Source organism: Carassius auratus, chromosome 39, assembly GCF_003368295.1.
Source record: "Carassius auratus strain Wakin chromosome 39, ASM336829v1, whole genome shotgun sequence".
In the NCBI taxonomy this organism is placed as follows: Eukaryota; Metazoa; Chordata; class Actinopteri; order Cypriniformes; family Cyprinidae; genus Carassius; species Carassius auratus.
Window position 1 is genome coordinate 1,395,982 of NC_039281.1, and position 22,604 is coordinate 1,418,585.

General features: G+C 38.7%; 1 protein-coding gene across 2 annotated transcripts in view; it reads right to left on the reverse strand.

The window, feature by feature from the left end:
- LOC113057625 (netrin receptor UNC5A-like) overlaps positions 1-22,604 on the reverse strand; it is a 162,929-nt gene that overhangs the window by 11,121 nt on the left and 129,204 nt on the right. For both annotated transcript variants that reach the window (XM_026225063.1, XM_026225062.1), the window contains 6 exons: positions 20,816-20,980; positions 12,713-12,901; positions 11,345-11,644; positions 9,871-9,958; positions 9,173-9,341; positions 6,387-6,620 (listed from right to left, as the gene is read on the reverse strand). In XM_026225063.1, coding sequence (XP_026080848.1) covers positions 6,387-6,620; positions 9,173-9,341; positions 9,871-9,958; positions 11,345-11,644; positions 12,713-12,901; positions 20,816-20,980 — 1,145 coding nt within the window. The remainder of the gene's footprint in view (positions 1-6,386; positions 6,621-9,172; positions 9,342-9,870; positions 9,959-11,344; positions 11,645-12,712; positions 12,902-20,815; positions 20,981-22,604) is intronic.

The following is a 22,604-nucleotide window of genomic DNA, read 5'->3' on the forward strand; positions in this document are numbered from 1 at the left end:
TTAATGTGGGTACGTTTTATAAAAAATAAAGAAATAACATTTTGAAGAAAAATAGCTGAAAAAAGACTATAAATTGGATTAAAAAAAAAGTACATAAAAAGTAAACTAAAAGCATACTTTCCCATTTTCAGTTCAAAAGAAGTATACTAATAGCACACCTGAATAAACTCCTTTTTTTTGTAAGGGTATACATACATACATACATACATACATATATATATATATATATATTAGGGGTGTAACGGTTCACAAAATTCACGGTTCGGTTCGATACGATTCACTGGTGTCACGGTTCGGTTTGGTACGTTTTAGATACAGCAAAAAGAAAAAATTGGCAGATAAATTTCCTTGATTTTTAAAAAAAATGTTTTATTTATTAAAACTAACAAAGTATGTTTTTTTTTTTTTACATTAAACAATGATGGAGCTATTCTTTATCCATCTTCTATGGTGTTTTCTTAGCAGCATACTGTATAAAACAAAAACAGCTCCTTATAAAAAAATTAAAATGTTATATTGTTGTAGTAGTTATGAACAAATACAAAGTACTTTTTATACACTTTTTATATGGAACTCTATAACTCTTTATATTGAGTGTGTTTTTACTCAATTGGTTCTCTATAGGGCTTATGTTTTTTGGATCAAAGCAGGAATTACGGTCTGGCTGAAATGGGCTCGTGAAGGAATATTGTAACGGGGCTCAATTACATTAAGTATGTTCTCAAAACCTGCGTTTTCCACTATAGGCGCTCGCTCACTCAGTACGCGCTGAAGGCTCGTTGCAAAATGGCTAAAGGGTCTTTTCACCCTGGGCTCAGCGTTGCCCTTCAGATACAAAGCGATTTGCGCTGCACTATGCCAAGAGCAAAGTAGGTGGAGTTTTCAAAACTGCCCGTGCATACGTTCTATTTATAACAGTTCTTCTATCTAATAACGTGCAGGCCTGTTAATTGTATCGTACTGCTCAGGAAATTCCGACACACTACAGTACTAGTCCATTTTGATTTCCGTGCTTGTTTGGATGCCCCGATCGATTGGTAAAGTGCACCCAAACACCAGACCTGTTGGTTATTGGAGGATCTTCTATTTCTGGTCTGTTAAATGCACTGGCCACCGCATACCGTGCAAGAACTGCTCGCTCACTCAGCGCGTACTGAGTGAGCGAGCGCCTGACTGAGTAGCCTAACATAAACATATAAGTTGGTGTTTTTTTCTTCTTCGGGGGTGTCAGGGGCGTTGCCTGTTACGTCGTTTCGGTTATTGGGCTACCTTGTTGAACGCATATCATTATATTTCACAATTTTTTTTTTCCAAATATAATTAATTAGCCCAACGAACCGTTCGGTTCATAATGCGTACTGTGTACCGAACCGAAAGCCTCGTACCGAACGGTTCAATACGAATACACGTACCTTTACACCCCATATATATATATATACCCTTAAGAAATATGCAAATGTATTTATGTATATAATGTTACTAGGGTGATTTGTTTGGTTACTTGTGTGTTGCTTTATGGTTGCTAGGGTGATTTTCTTTTGCTATTCTGTCCAGGGGTTTGTAGAGTGTTGCCAAGCCCATTGCTTTATAGTTGCTATGGTGATTTGTGTGGTTGCTAAGATTACTGTGTGGTAAAGTAAAAAAAAAAGCCAGACAGTGACATGGCCAAGTTTAGTACTTGTCGTTAGGGGTTTGTTCAACTCCTAGTGTCTAACTATGAGCAATAGTAATAATGATGCATGCCTTAATAAATTCCTACTAGTAAATCTATCTCAGCGCTATTAAAATAAAAAGCTATTAAACATGAATGCAGAGTGGGCTCTACCCATTTTGTTCCCACTGGCTTGCCAGTAATAAGGTACAAGAAATAACCATCATACCATATAAACTCAAAATGAGCACGCCATAAATTAACAACCACCGAGACAAGTTTGTTACGCAACATCTTAAGTCAGTGAACTAAATAAAATGGCTTTGATTTTAATGACAGTACAGATCTGCAGTAATAGAAGATTTCTTTCAGTCTGTTTTATAACTTAATTTCAACTGTCTCACAGCGCATAAAGATATGAGAGCATAACAAAGTGACTGACATTGACTAATTTCCGCATGGCATCTTCCGCGACTTCTCAGCCGTGAGAAAACAGACTTTGCACTTTCTAAGCTGATGAGCAAGTCAGAAAAGTCAGAAAAGAGATCTGAATGATGGAGGCAAACATTTCACAGATGTAAATCATCTAGACATATGTCTGTGAGTTTTCTCCAGCTGGTGATGAGGTTATTTTTCTCCTTCCCACCCAACACCTCAAATATTTCTCTCCCTTCTGAAAACACGAGTGACATGCAAGTTGCTTTCCAAACAAGCGTTCCACAGAGATTAATTTGAAGAAGAAGATCAACAGTAAGTAACACACAGGCTTTGTTTCGTCTCGTTCTCTTGCGTCTTCGGCTGATGAAGCCGACTATCTCGTTAAATGTTACATCAGTGATCAAAGCTTTGCACCATTTTTGCTGTCTCCTCTGACAGCGTGAATACATGCATATATGTGCAAATTATGCTCAGACGTTAGACAAAAGGTCAAATATGAGAATGCTTGCGCTCCTCTCTCTCTATTTTTTTTTTCTAGCCCAGTCAGCACATAGAAAACACCAGACTTGACTCTTCAGACATTTGGCTGCTGGGTCGAAAGGTCTGGAGGGAGAAAGGAATACAACATGGGCCTTGATTAAATGTGAACAACATTTGGAAAGACGCACCAAAGGTCATCGCTCATCCATCTCTAAAACAAGGGGATATTTTACAACCCAGTGCCTGGTGAAAAGCCAGATTAATCAGTGAACCCAAAACGATCCTCCACTGGTGCTTCAAACCTTCTTTGAAACATGTTGTTGCTAGTGCACACTACAATCTGGATCTTAATGCTTTTTCTGCAGTGGATGCAGACACTGCCAATTGTGCTTTGCTGAAAGGTCAAATACTATGGTGAGATTGCATTAAGAATGAAAGGGTCAGAGCCTTAGTGTAGCGGTTTGAGTGATCAACTCTGAGCCTCAAATAAGGTCAACATGGCCTACTAAGGGGTTTACATTTGGAGGTCATGCATGTTAGTAAGCACAATAATTAGCCACATCAAAGGAAGTGTCTCTCACAGGTCCTGTAGATGAGCTTTAGGAAAGGGCGACTATGAGGTGTCCAGCTACAGTAAAACCAGCAGTGGAAGCAGTTCTGAAACAGGCAGCTGTGCATTAAATATTTATCTAATTGGTCCCATAAGACTCACAAACATATCGAAAGCCTCCCTGCTGAAATGTCACTGACTCCTAAATGTCATACTTCTGATTAAGTAATTATGACATTGTTTAAATGTGGTTTAATTGGGAGATTAAATATTTCTGTTGTTTTAGGCACAAGCAAAGCTGATGACTGAGAAGATTAAAGAGTGAACAAGAAAGAGTGTTAGAGAATTGAAAAAGTATTTGTGTAGTGTGGCAAGTTCTTGGCTTAATGGAAGAGTGACAACCACCAAAAATAATAGTGGTATCTCTTTCATTTGTGGAAAATACCGTTTCTTGAAGTAATATAGTAGCCCTGCAGCAATCAAAATGCAATTAATATTCACCCAAAATGATGGGGGAGAAAGATGCATAAAAATGAACAATGCATCTTTGTCACGAGCGCCGCTTCTCATGCTATGCAAATTACGAATATCCTCTTCTGTTATCATCTTTGATTAGCATAATAATTCCATCACAATAAATCAGCCTCACATCTTTGAATAAAGTCAACCAGGGACTCACATGTGGTTCTCAGGGGTGAAACACCTGTAAGACCACAAACATGCTGTACATGAGTTCACAAATGCTTGGCCAATGCATTGCAAGATGTACACATTACTTTACGTGCATTCTTGCATCCGTGTGGCAATACAAATACAAAAACCCTTAATAATAACAGCAGTTATTTTGAAAGAGAAAACTGACTGACTGTAGAACTGACATGATTTGTTCATAAACCTTCCTGTTTTGCAGACTCAAATGATTTGATCACTAGTTTAAAGGCCGTTCACACGAAGCATGGTAACTATAACGATAACCATATTAGTGCACACATCAATGGAAAATAATGTTCTGTTCATTATAAGCTTGTGCGCAGTTGTGGTTCGCTGTTTTAAATGTGCAAACTCTATACATGTGGCTTGATTCTGATTGGCTTTCAATGTTTTCATGGTTCATCATCTAGAAATCATTTTAAGAGTGATTCTATCGATGCCATTCTTCTGTGTCATTATTATTATAGTTGTAGTGTGCACTTTCCAACTCTCATAGAATGTTATTTATTAAAACTCCATAGTTATATTTTTAGCATATTTTTATTTATTCACTTAGCAAATGCTTTTATTCAAAGCAACTTGAAAAATCTGATGTTTTATACAGAATTTAACAAACATTCATTTGGGCTGCAATTCAAAACACCTAGAGTCTTCAGAATAGGCATTTTTACAGATTTCATTTTGCAGTAGCATTCGCATGCACATAATTGCAAAGACTATGTTCCTGGCATTAGGGAAAAAAAAAAACCTCTCCTTTTCCATACTGACAAAGATAAGCATACAGACCACTCGACTTCCCACTAAACCACCGTGTAAAAAAAATGCATATCCTATTAGGCCGTTGTGGCTCATCGCAGCAGTCTATGCATTTGAGGAGAGTGAAAAATGCAGATAGGGTTGATTCATAGAAAGCAGCACCACACAAGAGCATTGCATGACTGAGTCTGTCCACATATGTAGGTTCCCCTGGAGCGGCCCACTCCTGATCAAAGGCAAGGTTAGTATGAAAAGAGGTCATGGGTTAAAAAAGCAACTACAGTATGTTAGCAGCTCAACACCCTGGCAATAGATAAAAGCACACTACACTTTCACATCTTTAATCACTAAATAACAGCAACTGCTGTAAAATAAAAAAATACATGGGGCTTTTTGGGGGGGTACAACAAATAATCACTTCAACACTTCACTTTAAAACAGCAGAACAGTCAGCGTTCGTTCTCATGAACCCTTTGCAGAATACTGGAGGGGTGGTGCTCATATCTGTCATACACTGGAGCACTTCTTATCTCTGCATGGCTAAGAGCTCATTTTTAACAAACTAGTCAAAATCCTGGCATCTCTTTCGTAATCTCTTTCCCCCAACAGCCCACCCTAGTGGGGCCCAGCGTGCATCTTTGGGTAGGGCAGGTCATCTTTTCTGGCAGGCTCTTAGAGACTGGAGTGGGCAGAGCAGGGAACGGAGCCTCTTACTTTGACAGTGAGTGCCGAGAGGAGCTCAGGGGCCATGGCCAGAGAGTCTCTCCTTTTCATTTACTAATTAGGCATGCAAATGAAATCGTAACAGTCTGCTCAGACGTGCTCCTAGAGGGAGGCTGCTCTGGCATTAGCTCTTGATTATTCTTGATCTGTTAGGAGGGGGAGCACAAAAAATATGTAAGCCTTAAGGAACTAAAATAATAATATGATAGGCTGATGAAAAAGAAAGAAAAAGAAAAAAAAGGGGTGGGGGGATTTGAATGCATGGCTGGTGACCAGCATTTTATTTTTGCTTACAGCAAGACATCTTTGGTCAACTGGCAATTAAATGGACAGGTCACCCAACAATGAAACATCTGTTATCATTTGTTCACACTCAAACTGTCCTGAGCACAAATGACTTTTCCTTTCACATAAAACAAAACATTTATATATTACTTTTCATGCTCTTTTCTATGAAAAAATTAAATTGACATTGAAATTGTCCTGTGATTTTCTCCTTTGGTATTCCACAAGAGAAAATTCGCTACAACATGAGGGTGAGTTTATGAGTAAGTCGGGTGAACTCTTCCTATCACACTGGTCTAAAGTCTGTCCTACCAGCGAGGTTCAAGGGAACAAGGATTGAGAGTGAGAAGACAAAATTAGATACATGTTCTCAGAATGTTCTGGCAAGGAACAATCATTCTTCCAGCAATATTAATGGAAATGTTCATTCAAAGTTATCTGCTCTTCAATCATGTTCTAAAAACGTTAGCATAAAAAAATAATTAATTCATACATCTTTCATGGATCAATTAATTCTGAAATGTTTTAGCTGGACATTCGCTTAACATTTTATGAATAGAACTACTTGCATCTGAATGTTCATAGAACATCATGGTTCCTAGTATCATTCTCATAATGTTTGCAAAAATGATAAAATTGAATGTTTCCTTAACGTTAACGTATAACCAAGAAAAGCTGGACATTTTCAGAACTTAATAGGAACATTAGCAAAACTTTCTTCCAACATATTTTTCTTAGCCAGGTTTTGTCATAAGTATAGATACTGTAAATTTGCAATCTTAAAGGCTTCACCTTTAGCAGGTCCTGTGTGTCATCCATGCAGTAGATGCGGATGTTGTACTCCAGCGTAGAGCAGTAGGCGGGACCAAAGAGCAGCAGTTTTAGGCGTTTAGCTGCAGCCATGCTGAGGGACTCCCCGACCAGAGCAAAGCGGCCCAGCTGCTCAGTGAACACCCGGCACGTCTCCGCCTCCAGCTGGCAGTAGTATGGATCCGAAACCACTTCCTCACCAAGCTGAAGTACATCCTGAGGAGCCAATGAGACAATGACACAGGGATCAGAGGGGAGGGCAGAGAGCAGCTGTGTCAGTGGAGTTATTGGAGAGATGGTCAGCTCCTGCCCTGGGGATGTTCGGTGTCAGATTTTAGATACAGTGAAGTGATCTGGCTGAGCAGAAACGGAAAGATCTACATAATGAGCTGTGTTCTGTGCTCTAATGAGACACTAATAGCTGGAGTTCATCCTGAATGCTCACACATGGTAGTGCCCACTAAGTGATTGGAGCTTCCCTTTCTCTGGGAATAAATTGTGTGAAATTTCTACAGCTCAGATTTATTTCTTATGTGAAAATACCAATAAGTTAAAAACCAGAATAAGAGCAATTAACATACATTTAAATTAATAAAAATAAAACGGACCGAATGAATGAATGAACAAACACAAATTTGACCATTTGACCAAGTATGACCATTAATGATTTTTTCCATATTCATTATTTTATTCATCGCAAAGCCACAACCAACCCTAAAACATTCTGAACCCCACTGTTTTGTGTTAATCAATTAGTGAGTTTGACAGTTTGAGCTGCTTCTGTACTAATAACCAGGACAATAAAATAAAATTAACAGGTTGCCATGTGCAATATGGAGCTTGTCAGGGCATGGCAAGATAATTACTTTAATTGGATATAAGAATCCTGACAGATACCAGAGATGCCTTCAAGTGTCTTATGGGCTAATGCAAAGAAAAATGTGTCAAAATCAGGAGAAAAGGCATTCTGTCAGAAAACGTGACTCTAGCAAAGGCCAAGGTTATTGTGAGGGAACTTGCCGTTCTCTCACAGTCTTCGGTCAGATACAATCACATAATGGCTCCCCAGAGTGGCTTTAATTAGAGAAAAGGCAAGCGGAATATGTGGCGACAGAACCCTGTGCAGAAAGCTCATCAGAAAGATTTCTCGGACACCGTCTTTCTTTTCTCTCACTCACACCATTATCTAATCAAATACAGAGAGGCGGCCCCACTGTCGTGCACCTCAGGATCCGGGCCAGGAAATTACATCCAGCAATCAATAAAATAAGCCACTATCTTCATCTGTGGAATTAGGATTGGTACTAGCCATTTTCCATCTGACCACAATGAAGTCAATGTTTTTTTTTTTCATGATCTTTTTTTTTAGTGACTTAAAACAAAATCAGCCCATGGTTCGATAATGACACAGACTGTTTCATTCTCTTCTGCTCACGTTTTGCTGATCTGCGTCCTCTGGAGAAATTAATTGCTGCGAGTCTGTCTGCCAAGGCTCCTTCCAGGACAAACTTCCTTGTGTTTTTTCTCTCTTTCATCCGCTGTACCTGGCCAAGAACGGCGACCTGCCACCGATGGGCTATATTTGGGGCAGGGGATGATTAAAAGTGCTGCTCTACCTTCTATCCAAGACAGGCCTATTCATTCTACTGCCGCCCCATTGCTGCCACCCAAGGAGCTTGAATAATTTATGCACAGTATCAAACATGAAAGAAGACCTTCACTCTCTTCCTCCGCCCTTCCTCCTTAGGTTCCTCCTCTTCCTTGACTTTGTGCCTGATGTATCTTGCACCGACCCGATGCGGTTAAGCGCAGATTTGGAAAAGCCATCAGGCATAATGAAGGACTCACCCCAGCTCAGTTTATAGGTGGGTGCTGATGGCCATCGGGTGGAATGAGGAAAAGATCCATACAATTAAATGGAGATTAAATGTGAAGGTATGGGAGATGAAGGAGGTGAAATGAGGAGTACGCCGATGGAGACACTTCAGGGCTTTATTGTCTGAGAGGCTATTTGAAATGATTATGACAATACAACACATTTGCCTCCATAAGATATTCAATTCAGTAGCAGGGCAATGAGAAAGAAAGAGATGGGAAAGGGCAAGAAAGGTCTATGTACAGAACTCTACCTACAGTACATACAGTTCGATTCTAATTAAAATTAAACGCAACTGAATCTTTATTTATTTATCTGTACAGAACAGAATCTTTATTCTAGATTTTTATATCACCATGCTGATGATTAATTGAGCTGATGGGAATTTATTCTCGCAACACACCATTGGCTAAACAGGAGAAACTTCCACTCATGTAGGTAAATCTGACAAGAACGTTCAAGAAATTGTCATCCCAAAATTAAATAAAATAAATTAAAACTATATTTTGCATAAAAACAATGATGCCTATTTTCAATTAAAAAAAAAAAAATTTTTTTGCATATATATTCTGTATATTCAAGTACATTTCTCTCCAACACTCCAGTTCTCAGTAGTCTATGGTAAAGCAATTTATAGAAAAGAAATAACAGTTAAAAGAAGCAAATTTGTCAAGTACATTTGTCGAGCTTTCAAGTGAAAATGACAGTAGTATTTTTGTTTCTTAAATAAATGTATGTACCATTAAATAAATACTTTAAATTCAATTTTACTTGTATTGAGGCCTTTCAGATTTTTGAGGCAAGCAGATTTTAACTGCAATTTTAAAACACACACACACATAAATATATATATCTGGATGTTAAATGCACACAGATACAAACAAACACTCACCTCCCATGTTCCCTCATATGACTGCTTCTTGAGACGGATGGCCCAATTCTCCAGGCACGCATCAGAGCAATGGTCCATAGTGAGGATGACCGGCCGGGTGAGCACCACACCGGGCGGTCCACAGCTCACCACGGGGCTCAGCAATGTCTGACACCCAGCCAGGGGCAATCTAGAGGGAGGCAGAGGGGGAGCACAATGCTCAGGATTCAACCAAAGGGGTCTGGATGGATGGCCAATGTCAAGCCCAGAGCAGACCCTTTAACAAGATGAGAGCCCACTATTAATCAGGGCTCTGGTGCTCACATCTGACTTTTCACACTTTGCATTCAAGACCAGTAGGGAGCCAGTCGTAAACAGTGCATGAATGCATGAGCAAAAAATAGCCTGTTACCTGGTGCTTCACTCCGAAAGGAAAATCTAAAACAGGAGAACATTTCCCTCTTTGTGGCCCATGGCTCATTTACATATAACAGACAAGACACAACACATACACACAAGCTTTTGAAGTCAGCATTAGTCATAAAATCTGAGCAAACGTCTCTCTCTCACTCTCTCTCTTACACACACACACACACGAGCATGTGGAGATTGACTTCAATTACGTTCGATGCTCTGTGCCTGGCCTTTTTTAAATTCTGATTCAAACTGTGCATCCTTTCTCTGTGAGGCAGATCCTCAGATTGGTTCCAGGGACCTACCTCATGTCTTCCTTCTTCTGAATGGTGAGATAAATCTCATAAATCTTCCCTCTGGGAATGGCCTCTGGTGGGATGAGAAGGCTGATTCCTAATGTAAATAGGAACAAAACAGACAAGGTAGGCTCATTTGTTCCATCTGAATGCCGCTTTTGTCACAACTCACAGCAGGCCTTTATGTGACAAAAGTAAATGTGATTAACACTATACAAATCCAAGGTCAAGGTCAAAGATGTCATCTACTATGCATAAATTCCAAAACTCTTTCATTTTATGTCCCTGGAGCCTAAAGCAGGGGTATTCGATTAAAGTTACAAGAGGTCCAGTCTACTTTTTGTCAGTAAATATCCAAACGAGCAAAGCTAATTGTTTCAGAAGTTATTATGCTGGCTATGAAACTAAACAATGTGTACTTTCAGAAATATATATTGTAAATGTAACTTTCAGAATTTTTGTTTTTCGTAAGTTACCTTGAAAAAGTAAGAAATCCAAAATCCTAAATAGTCTTTAAAAATTCATTTCAATTTAATAAAAATTGATATGTATTTTTCAATAATATAAAATAAAATCTACTCTGGGCCACTTGTAACTGTGAAGATGACACAAAAAATGGGAAACAATAAATAAATAATAAATAAAAAATAAAATATTATAATATATGATTATATGCTATTGTGATTATTCCTTAATTATATAATTAAGTAATTATATTAAACTTTGCCTTGTAACTTGTCTAGTCTAAAATAATCGTAAGATGAATGCATAAAAGTTGCATAAGCCATAAAACATCCTCAACAACAGTCACGGATACCAGGTAGAAGGCATTATATTTTGAAGGGCAATGTTCTTAGTCGAGGGAGTCCTGGTTATTTCATTTCCTCTGCCTCGTGAGCTGTCTCTTTGACCGCGAGCGATTCATAATGTGACAGCCAGATGAAACCTCTGTCTGTGATTAAGGAGACTAATTGGTCTGAATATACTCCGGTGGTGTCCTTGGAGTGGATAGAGTTGCAGACACTATGAATGTGCACGCTGCATATCGGCTTACAGTACCACGGCTGACAACTAAGTCACTGGCTCAGGTCGGAGAAGATGCAGTGAGGTATCCTTCCAAAAAAAAAAAAGAATGGGAAAATAAAACAAGATGTTCCCCAATTACAGCTATTTTTGTCGAAAAAGGAAAATGGTTGTCATTGTCATAACACAATCATTAGTATTTAAATGGAAGCACTTCTTCGCCCGCTCTGCCTCGTTACTTGAAAAAAAAAAAAATCTTTATAAGGTGTTCGCATTCGCTCGTGTCCCGATTTACATAAAACTGCTTGGATTACCATGTAATTGGATCACTTCAACCTTCCATTTTGGGCCATGTCGGTATAATAACGTTGCAGTTTAACAAAGCTCCAGAGCTCTTTCACAACACTCCTGACAAAACACAAAAAAACATTTTGTACTGTTTGCAGTCATATAATCTTACCAGTGTTGGGGAGGGTTAGGCGGCCACCCAGGAAATTGAATGTGCCGTAGGAGGTGTTGACGTTGTCTCTCGGTAGCGTTTTGAAATACGTCTGAGAGGACAAGCGGTTCATGAAGTCATTGGGATCGCTAGGCAGTTTGCCGTTGTGCAGTGTGTGGGAGCCGTTTGGAAGTGGCTCCAGGAGGGGGCCGTTGCTCAAGGAGAACTTCCCAGTGATTTCATGGCGAGAACGCAGAGTTCCCTGGTAGCTTGTGGTAGTGGTAGTCAAATCAGGTTGGATGGTGAGCAAATGAGAGTTTTCTGTAGAAACAGAGAAAGAAACTAGTGAAAAAACAATCCAAAAGGTCAAAGTGGTTAAAAGTGCACAACACAAATTGAAATTCAGTGCAAATGCACAAATCCATGGATGTAGCCGGGCCTTCGGCGATGAGACAGACTCATTCGTAGCCTCCTCCTCTTTAGCATCCACAATGAATTCCATTCAGAGTTTAAAGAAAGCCTGCCAGTCACGGTTTAAATAATGCTTAGTAAAGACGGCGCAGGAGAAGGCGGCAAATGCATAACATTACTCTCTGCACTTTTATGTATTTACGTTTTTGAACTGTTCGTTTTTTGTTTACAAAGCTTCGGTACATAACAGCACTTGCATCTGTCTTACGAATGTACAGTACTGCAAAAGAGTGAAACAGACACACAAACACACATTTTCATCAAATGATACGTCATTAATAGCGGTTTACTTCTGCAATTTGGTACGATTGCATTCACATCAGCAGCGAACTGTACCAGAGTTCACATGAACCGTACCTCAGAACACCATTTTTAAGTGGACTCAGGTAGGGTTCACGGGTGCACATCATCCAAATGAACTGAACTCTGACGTCAATCGAACCCAGGTGCGCAACAAAAGTGCTAACGTTAGTGTGAAAGCACTCTATATTTTGTGATTTCAGTTTTTTTTAAATGTTTAACACTTTACACGCGTAAAAATAAAAGTTCACAGCAGTAGGCAGATTTGTTTCGTGGGAAGATCAATGGAAATCAGCTTAATGCTACTATTACCAAATCACTTCCCACAGAAGCAGGTTGAAGAGTGAAGGTCTCCATTCACTTATGACTTCAAAGATGATTTAAGTAAAACCACCACATTCATTTGCAACTGTGAAGATGACACACAAAACTATGACTACCTCCATTTAATGCAAACACGGACATAATTGCGAGACTATGAATTGCCATGGCCACAGGTGGCACAGGAACACGGGCACTGGGATGAAAGGATGGGTGTGAAACACCGTGACGAGGGGTGGATATTGTAGAGGAACAATAGCCTACTGCTGCGGGCTGCCCTGTGCGGTGCCCACACACCTGGCTTGGTGGGCTTGATGCCCATGGGCTGAAAGCCAGTGGTGAGGATGGAGGAGTCGGCCACATCTGCATCGAGACCTTCCTTCTTCCTGCGGTAGACCAACACCAGGACAATCAGCAGGAGAGTCAGACAAAGAGCCACTGCCACGATCCCCACGTACAAGGCCACGTCCTCAGCACCTGATGCCGCTGCACCGAGACAGAAAAAGAGACACGTGTCAGTAACACAAAATATTGGTTACCATATTGTCAATATTAGCATTTTTTTTTTATTTGTCTGCAATGAGTTGCAGCAAAAGTCAACTTAAACACAGATTGTAGATCTGGTTTACATTGATAATATTTATAATATCAGCAATTATATTGGTTAAAACAGAGATATTAAAAAATATTATTAAAAACAATATAATTGTGTTAGGTAATGCTAAATACATTACTCCATGATCCTTCAGAAATCATTCTAATAAGCTGATTTTCTACTCAAGAATAATTTATCATCATCATTTTTGAAAACAGTTATGCTGCTTAAAATATTTGTGGATTTTTTTTTTTCAGGTTTATTTAATGAACAGAAAGTTCAAAAGAACAGAATTCAGTAGAAATCTCATGTAACATTATAAATGCCTTTCCTGTTACTTGTGATAAATTGAATCTGTCCTAAAAGTATCAACTTCCTGTATAACTATTTTAAATATGTTGTGTACTGTTTCACATTAAAATAATAGCACTGCATATTGTGCAATGCATGCAGTATTCCACTCCAAACATTTGCCTGAATAGATGGTTTTAAACTGCGTAAAGTGATAATCAATGTCAATTTTAGAATGAAATACCTGTTCTTCTCGTGTATTACTTTGTAATCAGACGTTAACCAAATTTTGCCAGATGCCAGTGTTTTGAAAATTATTATCAAACAGAATTACCTAAACCTGACTTGGCTTGCATTGTGTGTAAGGGAATTAACTGCTGGGAAAACATTTCAGTAGATGTGCAGCTTCCCTACTGCTGCCTCCTTAAAAAGGTAATCATATCTGTGCTTCAGTGGGTTGTTCTGCAGTTGGAAAGACGGGAGTGTTTGCTGGCAGCCTGCTACATCAGCATTCTTCAAGCTGCTGAATTTATGGCTGTGATTTTGAAAGACACTTCCTTCCAAATAGAGGGAGAGAGAGGGGGAGTGAAAGTGTGTGTTTCTGACACAAAGCAGATTTCCTTATCCACATCATTTCATGTGCCCTCTCTCGCTGTGGCCTGCAGCTTTATGGATAAGTACCCAGAGACAATCACATCCAAAATTATTCTAATCAATTGTGTCGGTGGGAAATGAGATTTGTGAGGGTTGTCTCTGTGGCATGCTGATTTGTTGGGTGGCAGAGGTGTCTGCACTCTCCGCTTCGAGAGACCCAGTGGCTCTGCATTGTGACGAGAGACTGCAGAGGCGTATTCAGGCCTGTTTAGATGCTCCATGGACTGACAGCTAAAAGCTATGAGGAATAGCTCAGCCAAAGCTCCTGAATTCAGGGGTAGTGTCACAGCTGTACAATATTACTGAGCATTACGTTCTCATAATAATCTCCTCATGCAAAGTGAAGGCCAAATCAAGAATAAATGGGCATGTCTTTAACATTCATAATTTACTTTTGAAACACTTTTTTTAGCTCTTAATTAGGCTTTTATTTACTTTTCATTAGTGTGAACAAAACTGCACAGGAAGTTTGACTCACTTTCACGATCACACTTCCATCCTGACACTCTCTGCTTGGTTTGTTTGGACTAAACGAGAGTGAGATTATCAAAGGAAATGATTAAATTAGAATCATCCTCAAGCCTAAAATCACACAGACAATTAAAACAGGGCTGTCAATTAACATTATGCAAGTCTGCGTCACTCTAATTAAGCTGTCGACTAATTGTTCATCACACTCTTAATCACCAGAGTCGCAATAAACACCTTGATTGCTTGATGAAGGTGTTTGTTACTCAAGTTGTTACTTAAGACAATCTACACTTCTCAGTACTACGGGTGTCTGGTCCAGTTAATTTCAGCCAAATATAGCTCCATTATCCCGACGTGACAACATAGTATCGCTAATGCCGCTCAGGAGTCATTGGCAACATCTCTTGACATGTCTCGTTGAACACGTTTGAATGATGACTGTGTCAATACGACATGATACCGTGCAAGCAGGAGGTTGGCCGAGCTCCAGGTAGTGCTATTACATCAGGCCTTGTTTCATGACAGCTGGTCAATCGTGAATGACTGAGCGCATGCAAACAGGAATCGCTCCTGCGTCTCTGTATCGACGATGCATTAAGAATGTCTGCGGGAAGTGACTTTGTCATGGTTTAAGAGGGACTTATGATATCATAAACCGACACTCGTTGCATTGCGAGATGATGGGGGCTGGGTTTGTGCCTGTAGCATGTGTGCTCCAGGTGCTGAAAATAGCATGAAAAAAAAAGAAGATTAATAGGCTGAAGAGTCTGTAAGTCTGTAAAACCCCCAAGAGTGGAAGCAAACATACTCTCCACTGAATCATGAAATGCAGTTTCTGGTAGAGAGAGAGAGAGAGAGAGAGAGAATGAAAAAAAAAACAAGTAAAATAAATACAAATTTAAATTAAATTATTGAAAACATTAAAAATTACATGGTGAAATCTCCAATCTGTGACAACACTTGAAAACTATTTTAAATTGTATTTTTTTATGTATTGATATATTTTATAAATATCACATATTTTGTGAATTTATATAAAAATGAATAAGTTGTCACTAATATTACTAATAATATGGATCATATAATAATAATAATATTATTAATATCAAGAATACTAATAATAATACTGACGAGTGTGTGTGTTTGTGTGTGTGAAATTCTAAACTGTATTTATTAAATAAATACATTTTGTAAATTTATATAACCAAATGATTATAATTACTAATTAATTATTAAACAAAGGAAGAGATATTAAATGAATATATAAAAAACATAGTTGTACATATTATAAATAAAAAACAGATGCATGATCCACCACATTAAGCTGTAGTGCTCAATGAAACCCATTCTAGAAATAAAAATAAAATAAAAATAAAAAATACATGAATGAATGTGTTATATCACTTAATACAACCACAACTACAAATGGTTAATTGATATATGTTTTGTGTGTTTAGTCTCTGAAAAAATAAAAAATAATTCCACTTTCTATTTTTTTATGTTTAACTGTCATAATGTTAACATTGTACCCTACACAATATAAAGAAGTGTTACTTTTAAAGCAAGATGCAGAAATAGTATATCACATTATCCACAGCTTAATGTGCCAATCATTGGCATCCCACAAAATGCAGGATGTAATTCATCCCATAAATTTCTCTCCCCTTCTGTCCACCTGAACCGATCTCCTTCACCCCTCTTCCTGCTTTATTTCACCTGGTAATCTCGTTGCACATATCAGAGCGTCCTTGTGCAACTTTTTATCAGGTCTAACAGATGTATCGAAGAGCCAATCATCAAAGTTGCCTGTAGACTGGGCTGGTGTTCCCTCTGCCCTGCTCAGTAAATGAACAGACATCCATCACACTTTTACTGACACAGTTAATCAGCTCTTATAAACACCTCGTGTCTCTGCCTCGCTTTCAAGAGTTTCCTCTCTCAACTCGCCTAGATGTGGAGGTGGCGGTGGGGTGGGAGGCAGACCCTTGCTCCATTTTTGCTGTAATCAACACAAAACAGAGCGAGCGATGTTCCTGCTGTTCCAGAGGCTGATGTAAGGTGTGTCGAAACACAGGTTTCTGGAGGTGTAACAGAGTGGGCTCCGAGCATCTTGTGCTGTCTAACAGCGGGGCATCAGGCCCGGCCTGAGGGGACCAAACCCTGCCTGTGGGTAAATCTCAGATAGTGCCTCCCCTCCTCTCATGGTGGGATACAACCGACAACCTGCAATTCTTGTATCGTGGCTGACAGAAACAGGTTCAGACTTGTAACAACGAGATTTTAAGAGACGGTAGTGATTCAGTCAGGAAGATCCAGTGTTGAAGTTTATGCTAAGTCTTTGTCTGTGTTGTGCTGTTGATAAGACACTAGCATGAGGCGTTATCAGGAAGCATTCATCATGGAAATGTAGATATTGGTTGCAAAACTGATGTGGTTATTTATGAGAAGATAAAAATGTGGAGGTCATTTGGTCATTAAAACAAGTCTAACATTGAATCTTTAGAATCTTATCAAAGTGGTAAAAAAAAAGGAAAAAAAAAGGCCCTTAGTATGAAAGACAAAGAGTAGATTTGCCCTCAAAGTTTATAATGTTATTTCCGCTATTGCTGAATGGGTAAAAGCAAGTTGCTTTTAAATGTTTTAAATTGACTTTATTCCACAAATTAGCCTGATTATCAGTGCAGGCTGCCTTAATTCAGCAACATGACATTTCCTTCCCATCATCACTTTTTTTCCCAGCAACACCTGGGTGTAATTTCACCAGGTGGTGATGCGCCAAACTGTTAATTATCCTGACTAGATGAATAGAGGTTATGAGGCGTTATGCAGAATCCACACTGTAGTTATCCACGGATTTGTGAAAATCTAACAATAGACACCTTCTAATAAAATTGTTTTGTTCTGTTTGGTGGCTGTGATTTTGAATCTGCACCCTTGTACATCCGGGAATATTCCTATCAACCTATCTATAGAAATATTAAAATAGATTACTAATTATGCAAGCTTATTTTTCACTGGAAATACACTGATATAGGTATAAATTACTTTTATTGTGAATGCATTGGTATAAAACAATAATTGTTTTAATGATATATAAAAATATTTCATTTGAATGATGTATTGATTTTTTTTATGTAAAAATATAAGCATAAAATATAAATTCAGTATTCTGTATACATGTGTGTAGACAAAAAATACATACGATTTAAAGATTTACTAATATTGAATAAATAATGTTATTATGAAGTCAGTTTTATGAAGTCGTTTTATGTATTATATATTTTTATATATTATAATATAATATTAATTATTAAAACTCTGCTGCAACAGATATGTTGAAATATACTGTAATATTATATGTGTATAATATTGGGGAAGTCGTGGGGAAGTCGTGGCCTAATGGTTAGAGGGTTGGACTCCCAATCAAAGGGTTATGAGTTCTAGTCTCGGGCCGGACGGAATTGTGGGTGGGGGTAGTGCATGAACAGCTCTCTCTCCACCTTCAATACCACGACTTAGGTGCCCTTGAGCAAGGCATCGAACCCCCAACTGCTCCCCGGGCGCCGCAGCATAAATGGCTGCCCACTGCTCCGGGTGTGTGCTCACAGTGTGTGTGTGTGTGTTCACTGCTCTGTGTGTGTGCATTTCGGATGGGTTAAATGCAGAGCACAAATTCTGAGTATGGGTCACCATACTTGGCTGAATGTCACTTCACTTTCACTTGAGTATTCACGGAGTTACAGTTCGTATATTTTCATTTTCGCAACCTTAGTAAAAAGAACTCAAGCACTGTTTGAAAAACTTTCACTTTCGATGGGAATATCTTTTCTAGCACCAACGTAACAAACTGCTGATTTAGAAATACGTCATATTTAACAAAAACATTGATTCTATTTATGGCACGTGCATGATGGAAGCACAAGTATGAACCTGTCCTCCTCGACCACATCCACAGTACAGTGTGAACAGTCATTCTGATGTTGCTTTTTAACTTGCATTTAACCCACAGCAGGTGCTCAAGGGCTAATCTCCACCCTGAATTATGAGGACACTAAATGCTACTTTTATTTCAACGAGTTTCCACTAACAACTAATTAAATCCGCAAAAAAAAAAAAAAAGTAGCCTAAGCAGGCAGGAGTAGCCTAAGCAGGCAGGATTGTCTGCTCATTACTGTATAAAACAGGTCTATTGTCTGGCGAGAGACATCTGCTGAGAACAGATTGGGACAATAATTTTTTCTGTGGCCTGCATTCTAATTTTAAAGGATTTTTGCCTGTAAGTGTGTGCTTTAAAGAGTTTGAGCTAGTATGACCATGTGTAAATGACACGTGGAGGGGCTCACATTAAAATCTGAAATGTGCAAAAAATGTGCATAAAGAATGAGTGACTCCCCTTTTATCCCTGCGCAAAAACAAACAACAACAAAAAACTTCCTGGAGGGGGACTACTGTATGTTAACAGTGCAGAACAGCTCAAAATAAAACGCCATTTCTGACACTTTAATCCAAGAGGATGTGAATACAGCACTATGATGCCCATCTGCTTAGCCAGACACCCAGCTGAGCAAACTGCCATCATACCAGCTTCTGTCCTTTTTTAATTTGAGCAATATGGGCCAATTAATAACATCCGGACTGCTGCGCAACCTCCCAGAACAGAGGAACGTAAACATCTAATGATAATAACTAGGCCTGCTCAGCTGGCAGGTTGTAATATTCAGCATTTCCCTTCTTTTGTTGTTGCCGTTTGCAACACTGACATTTTTTTGCACGTAAAATCTCAATGCTGCAAATATGCTGAGGTGGTTTGAGACGATGCTATGATTGGACATCCATGTGGCCCTTATTAGAAAAGCGAAGGATTCTAGAAAAGTATCGACTCACAGCATGGGCAATACAGACTCTTCACTCTTGACCTCTGCTTCTGCACATATTAATGGAAGTGTTTGCACACACTCTTCCTCTCTTTATCTCTGTCTCTTTCTGTTTACGATCCATATCGGCAACAGTCATGGCCACTGCGAGATTAAACAGAATAGAACGTGAAGCAAGTTGCAGAGAGGAGTCCCTGATTTCTGCTGGGAGAGAAACAGCCCCAAATTAACTGTTAATAAAGAACGAGTGTTCAGCTCAACACATTTCATGATAACTAGTGGGTAAATTACAGGGCCAGACATTAAAAGTGCAGCTTTTTCTGTTGTTCTGCGCTTCTTCACAGTATTAAATGTCTTATGCAAGAAGAAGAAAGATTTACTAAAACAAACAACCTTTTTATCACTATCGAAGCTGCACTAGAGAATGTTGCTGAACTATATCACCATATATTTGCACTTGTAACATTATTTATGTTTATATAAGAAATAGGATGCATTAAATTGATCAAACAGTGACAATAAAGGCATTTTGCAATGTAACAAAATATTTAATTTTTAAATAAATGCTAAGATTTTTAAATCTTTAAATATTTCAAAGAATCATGGTCTCCAAAGTGTCACGTTTCCACAAAAATATTATGCAGCACAAAATAAAAAATGTTTTTTTTTTTATTAGAATATCAGAATAATTTCTGATGAATCATGTTTTTATGTACTATACTATAATGTATTAACACTGCATTTTTTATATAAATGCTGCCTTTGTGAGCATAAGAGAAAAACATAAAATCTTAACAACACCTAAACTTCAGGTGATGCATTATAGTACACAAACAAATACATTCATCCCAATTTTAGCATTTGAAATCACTTTCTGCTCAACACAAACATATTTCAAGTAGGATTTTTCTAGTTGCAACACTTTTAGCACATAAAGACAGTCAAGCTGTGAAAGCACATTAAACCATATGCTCTAGAAGCTCTTCTGCACCCACTAAGTCACACAAAACTGAAATCACACAAAGCTGTGACTTCTCCACAGTTTGCCCTCTGGCATTTGTTTGAACCAATCGTTTCTCGCACAAACAGTTGATAACGGCCACCAGAAGCTCTGATATAAAAAACAATCATGAGATGAACGACAATAACACTGCTGCTCCCGAGGACGCCCATTTCAGTCCTGCTGTGGTACTATGGCAACAGCGGCTGCAGGACTGAGAGGTTTAAAATCATTAAAAGAACAGACGAACAACAGGAACAGGAAAGGTTGTGTGAGGAAAGAAAAGCTGGAAAATAAACAGAGGGAACGTAACCCAGGGTACATCAAGACCTTGGACAGCTCAAGAATCTCTGATCTGGAAGAGTGCCCTTCCCAGATTCTTCCCTCCCGTTGTCTGCTAGTTAATGGGACTGTTACTGATGCATCCCAGGCTTCACATCACATTTAGTGATCAATAAAGGACGTCTGTGTTTTAATCGATTGATTAATCAAGGGACAGAACTGGTGGTACTTACTCTGTGGGCACTGCTCACTGGTGCAGTTGAGGGATTGGAGATCCAGGCCCTGGCAGTCCTTCCCACTGGTGCTGGGTGTAGGTTGGGTACATTCCCTGCTCCTCCACATGATGCAGTCGGCTCCACATGGAGACCACTTACTCCACTCGCTCCAACCTCCATCCACTGAACAAACACATATACACATTCATACAGAGGAAGTGCAATTAGCAATCTACCACACATTAGGGAAGAAACATACTCAACTCAAGTGCACAAACATAAGTGCAAACACTTTTCTGAGGTGCTGCCTCTGCAACTGCAGTTTCACACATGCAGCACATCAACCACCACATTTGAAAACACTATTCTGCTTTTTAGCTAAAAATTTGAGACTTGAATACAGCTATGAAGTATGACATTTATTAATACTTTTGTGGCAATTCATTTCTTTCCCTGAAGTTTTTTCAAAACACTCAAATTTTTTTTACGACCATTTTTAAAACCATGTCTTAAAAGTACAGTAGCAAGCAACCTTTTTAATTATGATATCTAGTTTAATAAATTATATAGTTTAATTATTTAATTCCTCAAATAAAATACTATTGTTGTTCAGAAGTTTGGGGTTGTTAAGGTTTTTGCAGTTCTATGCTCACCTAGGCTACATGTTTTTGAATAAAAATACAGTAAAAAAACAGTAATATTGTAAAATATTATTACAATTTAAAGTAGCTGTTTTCTATTTGAATATATTTTAAAATGTAATTTATTCCTGTAATGGTGAAGCTGAATTTTATGCTTTTTTTATGAAATTTTTTTTTTGTGAATATTATTTTATGAATATGCTGATTTGGTGCTCAAGAGACATTTATTATTATTATCAGTGTCAAATATATATACAAACATTTATTGGAAATAGAAATCTTATGAACCACTATAAATGTCTTTACTGGCATCCTTGCTGAAAAAAAAAAAAAAATCATCTGGGTTGGCCAAGCTACTGATTACTGATTTTTTTATATTTTCAAGTGCAAAAAGCCCATAGGAGGACAAAAGGCAGGAGAAAAATTCTGTATTTGTTTGTGCCCAGTGTAATGACACTCAAATGCCCTATTTCCTCCCGAGCCATGGAAGGAGTATTTTATTTCCATTTCTCTTTCTCACAGGGCCACGTTATTCGTCAGCTGGTCCAGAGGCCATTTTCTAAGTCTTATTCGGGCTGACGTTGTACCAGGTTGGGGAAGGTTACTACAGGGCTAATGTGAGCAGCTCTGGTAATGAGCTCTCTAGGGATGCTAAGCTGCGCCCTCACAGGACCAAGAGCAGGGGTGAATTATGGTACTATGATACAGAGTTACTAATGACTCCATTTGACAGACTGAGGATCAGACACGCTGGGCTGTTCATTAACCCCTGGCTTTATAGCACATTCGCTGTGCGGTTCGACTCCGCTAACCCGACCCTGACAGTACAGTAAGGTCACTGATTGGCCAAACAGCCAGCTAATAAAGTACTTGCGTGCCTTAGTGATAAAGATGAAGAGTCTGCCATCATGAATGGCTGTGAATAAAGATGACATTAGTCATAGCCTGCCAAACGAGAGTGGGATTTTCCTATTTAAATATACAGAGAGATTATTAAGCGACACGGAATGATATTCATACTAACAAAGAATGTGGAGTGCATCTAAAAGAGATGCAGACACAGCTTTTGATCAAACATTTGGCAGGGAGAGTAGCGAGGCAAAAAAATAAATAAAAAAATGTCCTTGTTTGCCATTGAGTGGACTCATTTGTGAGAAAAGCAGGCT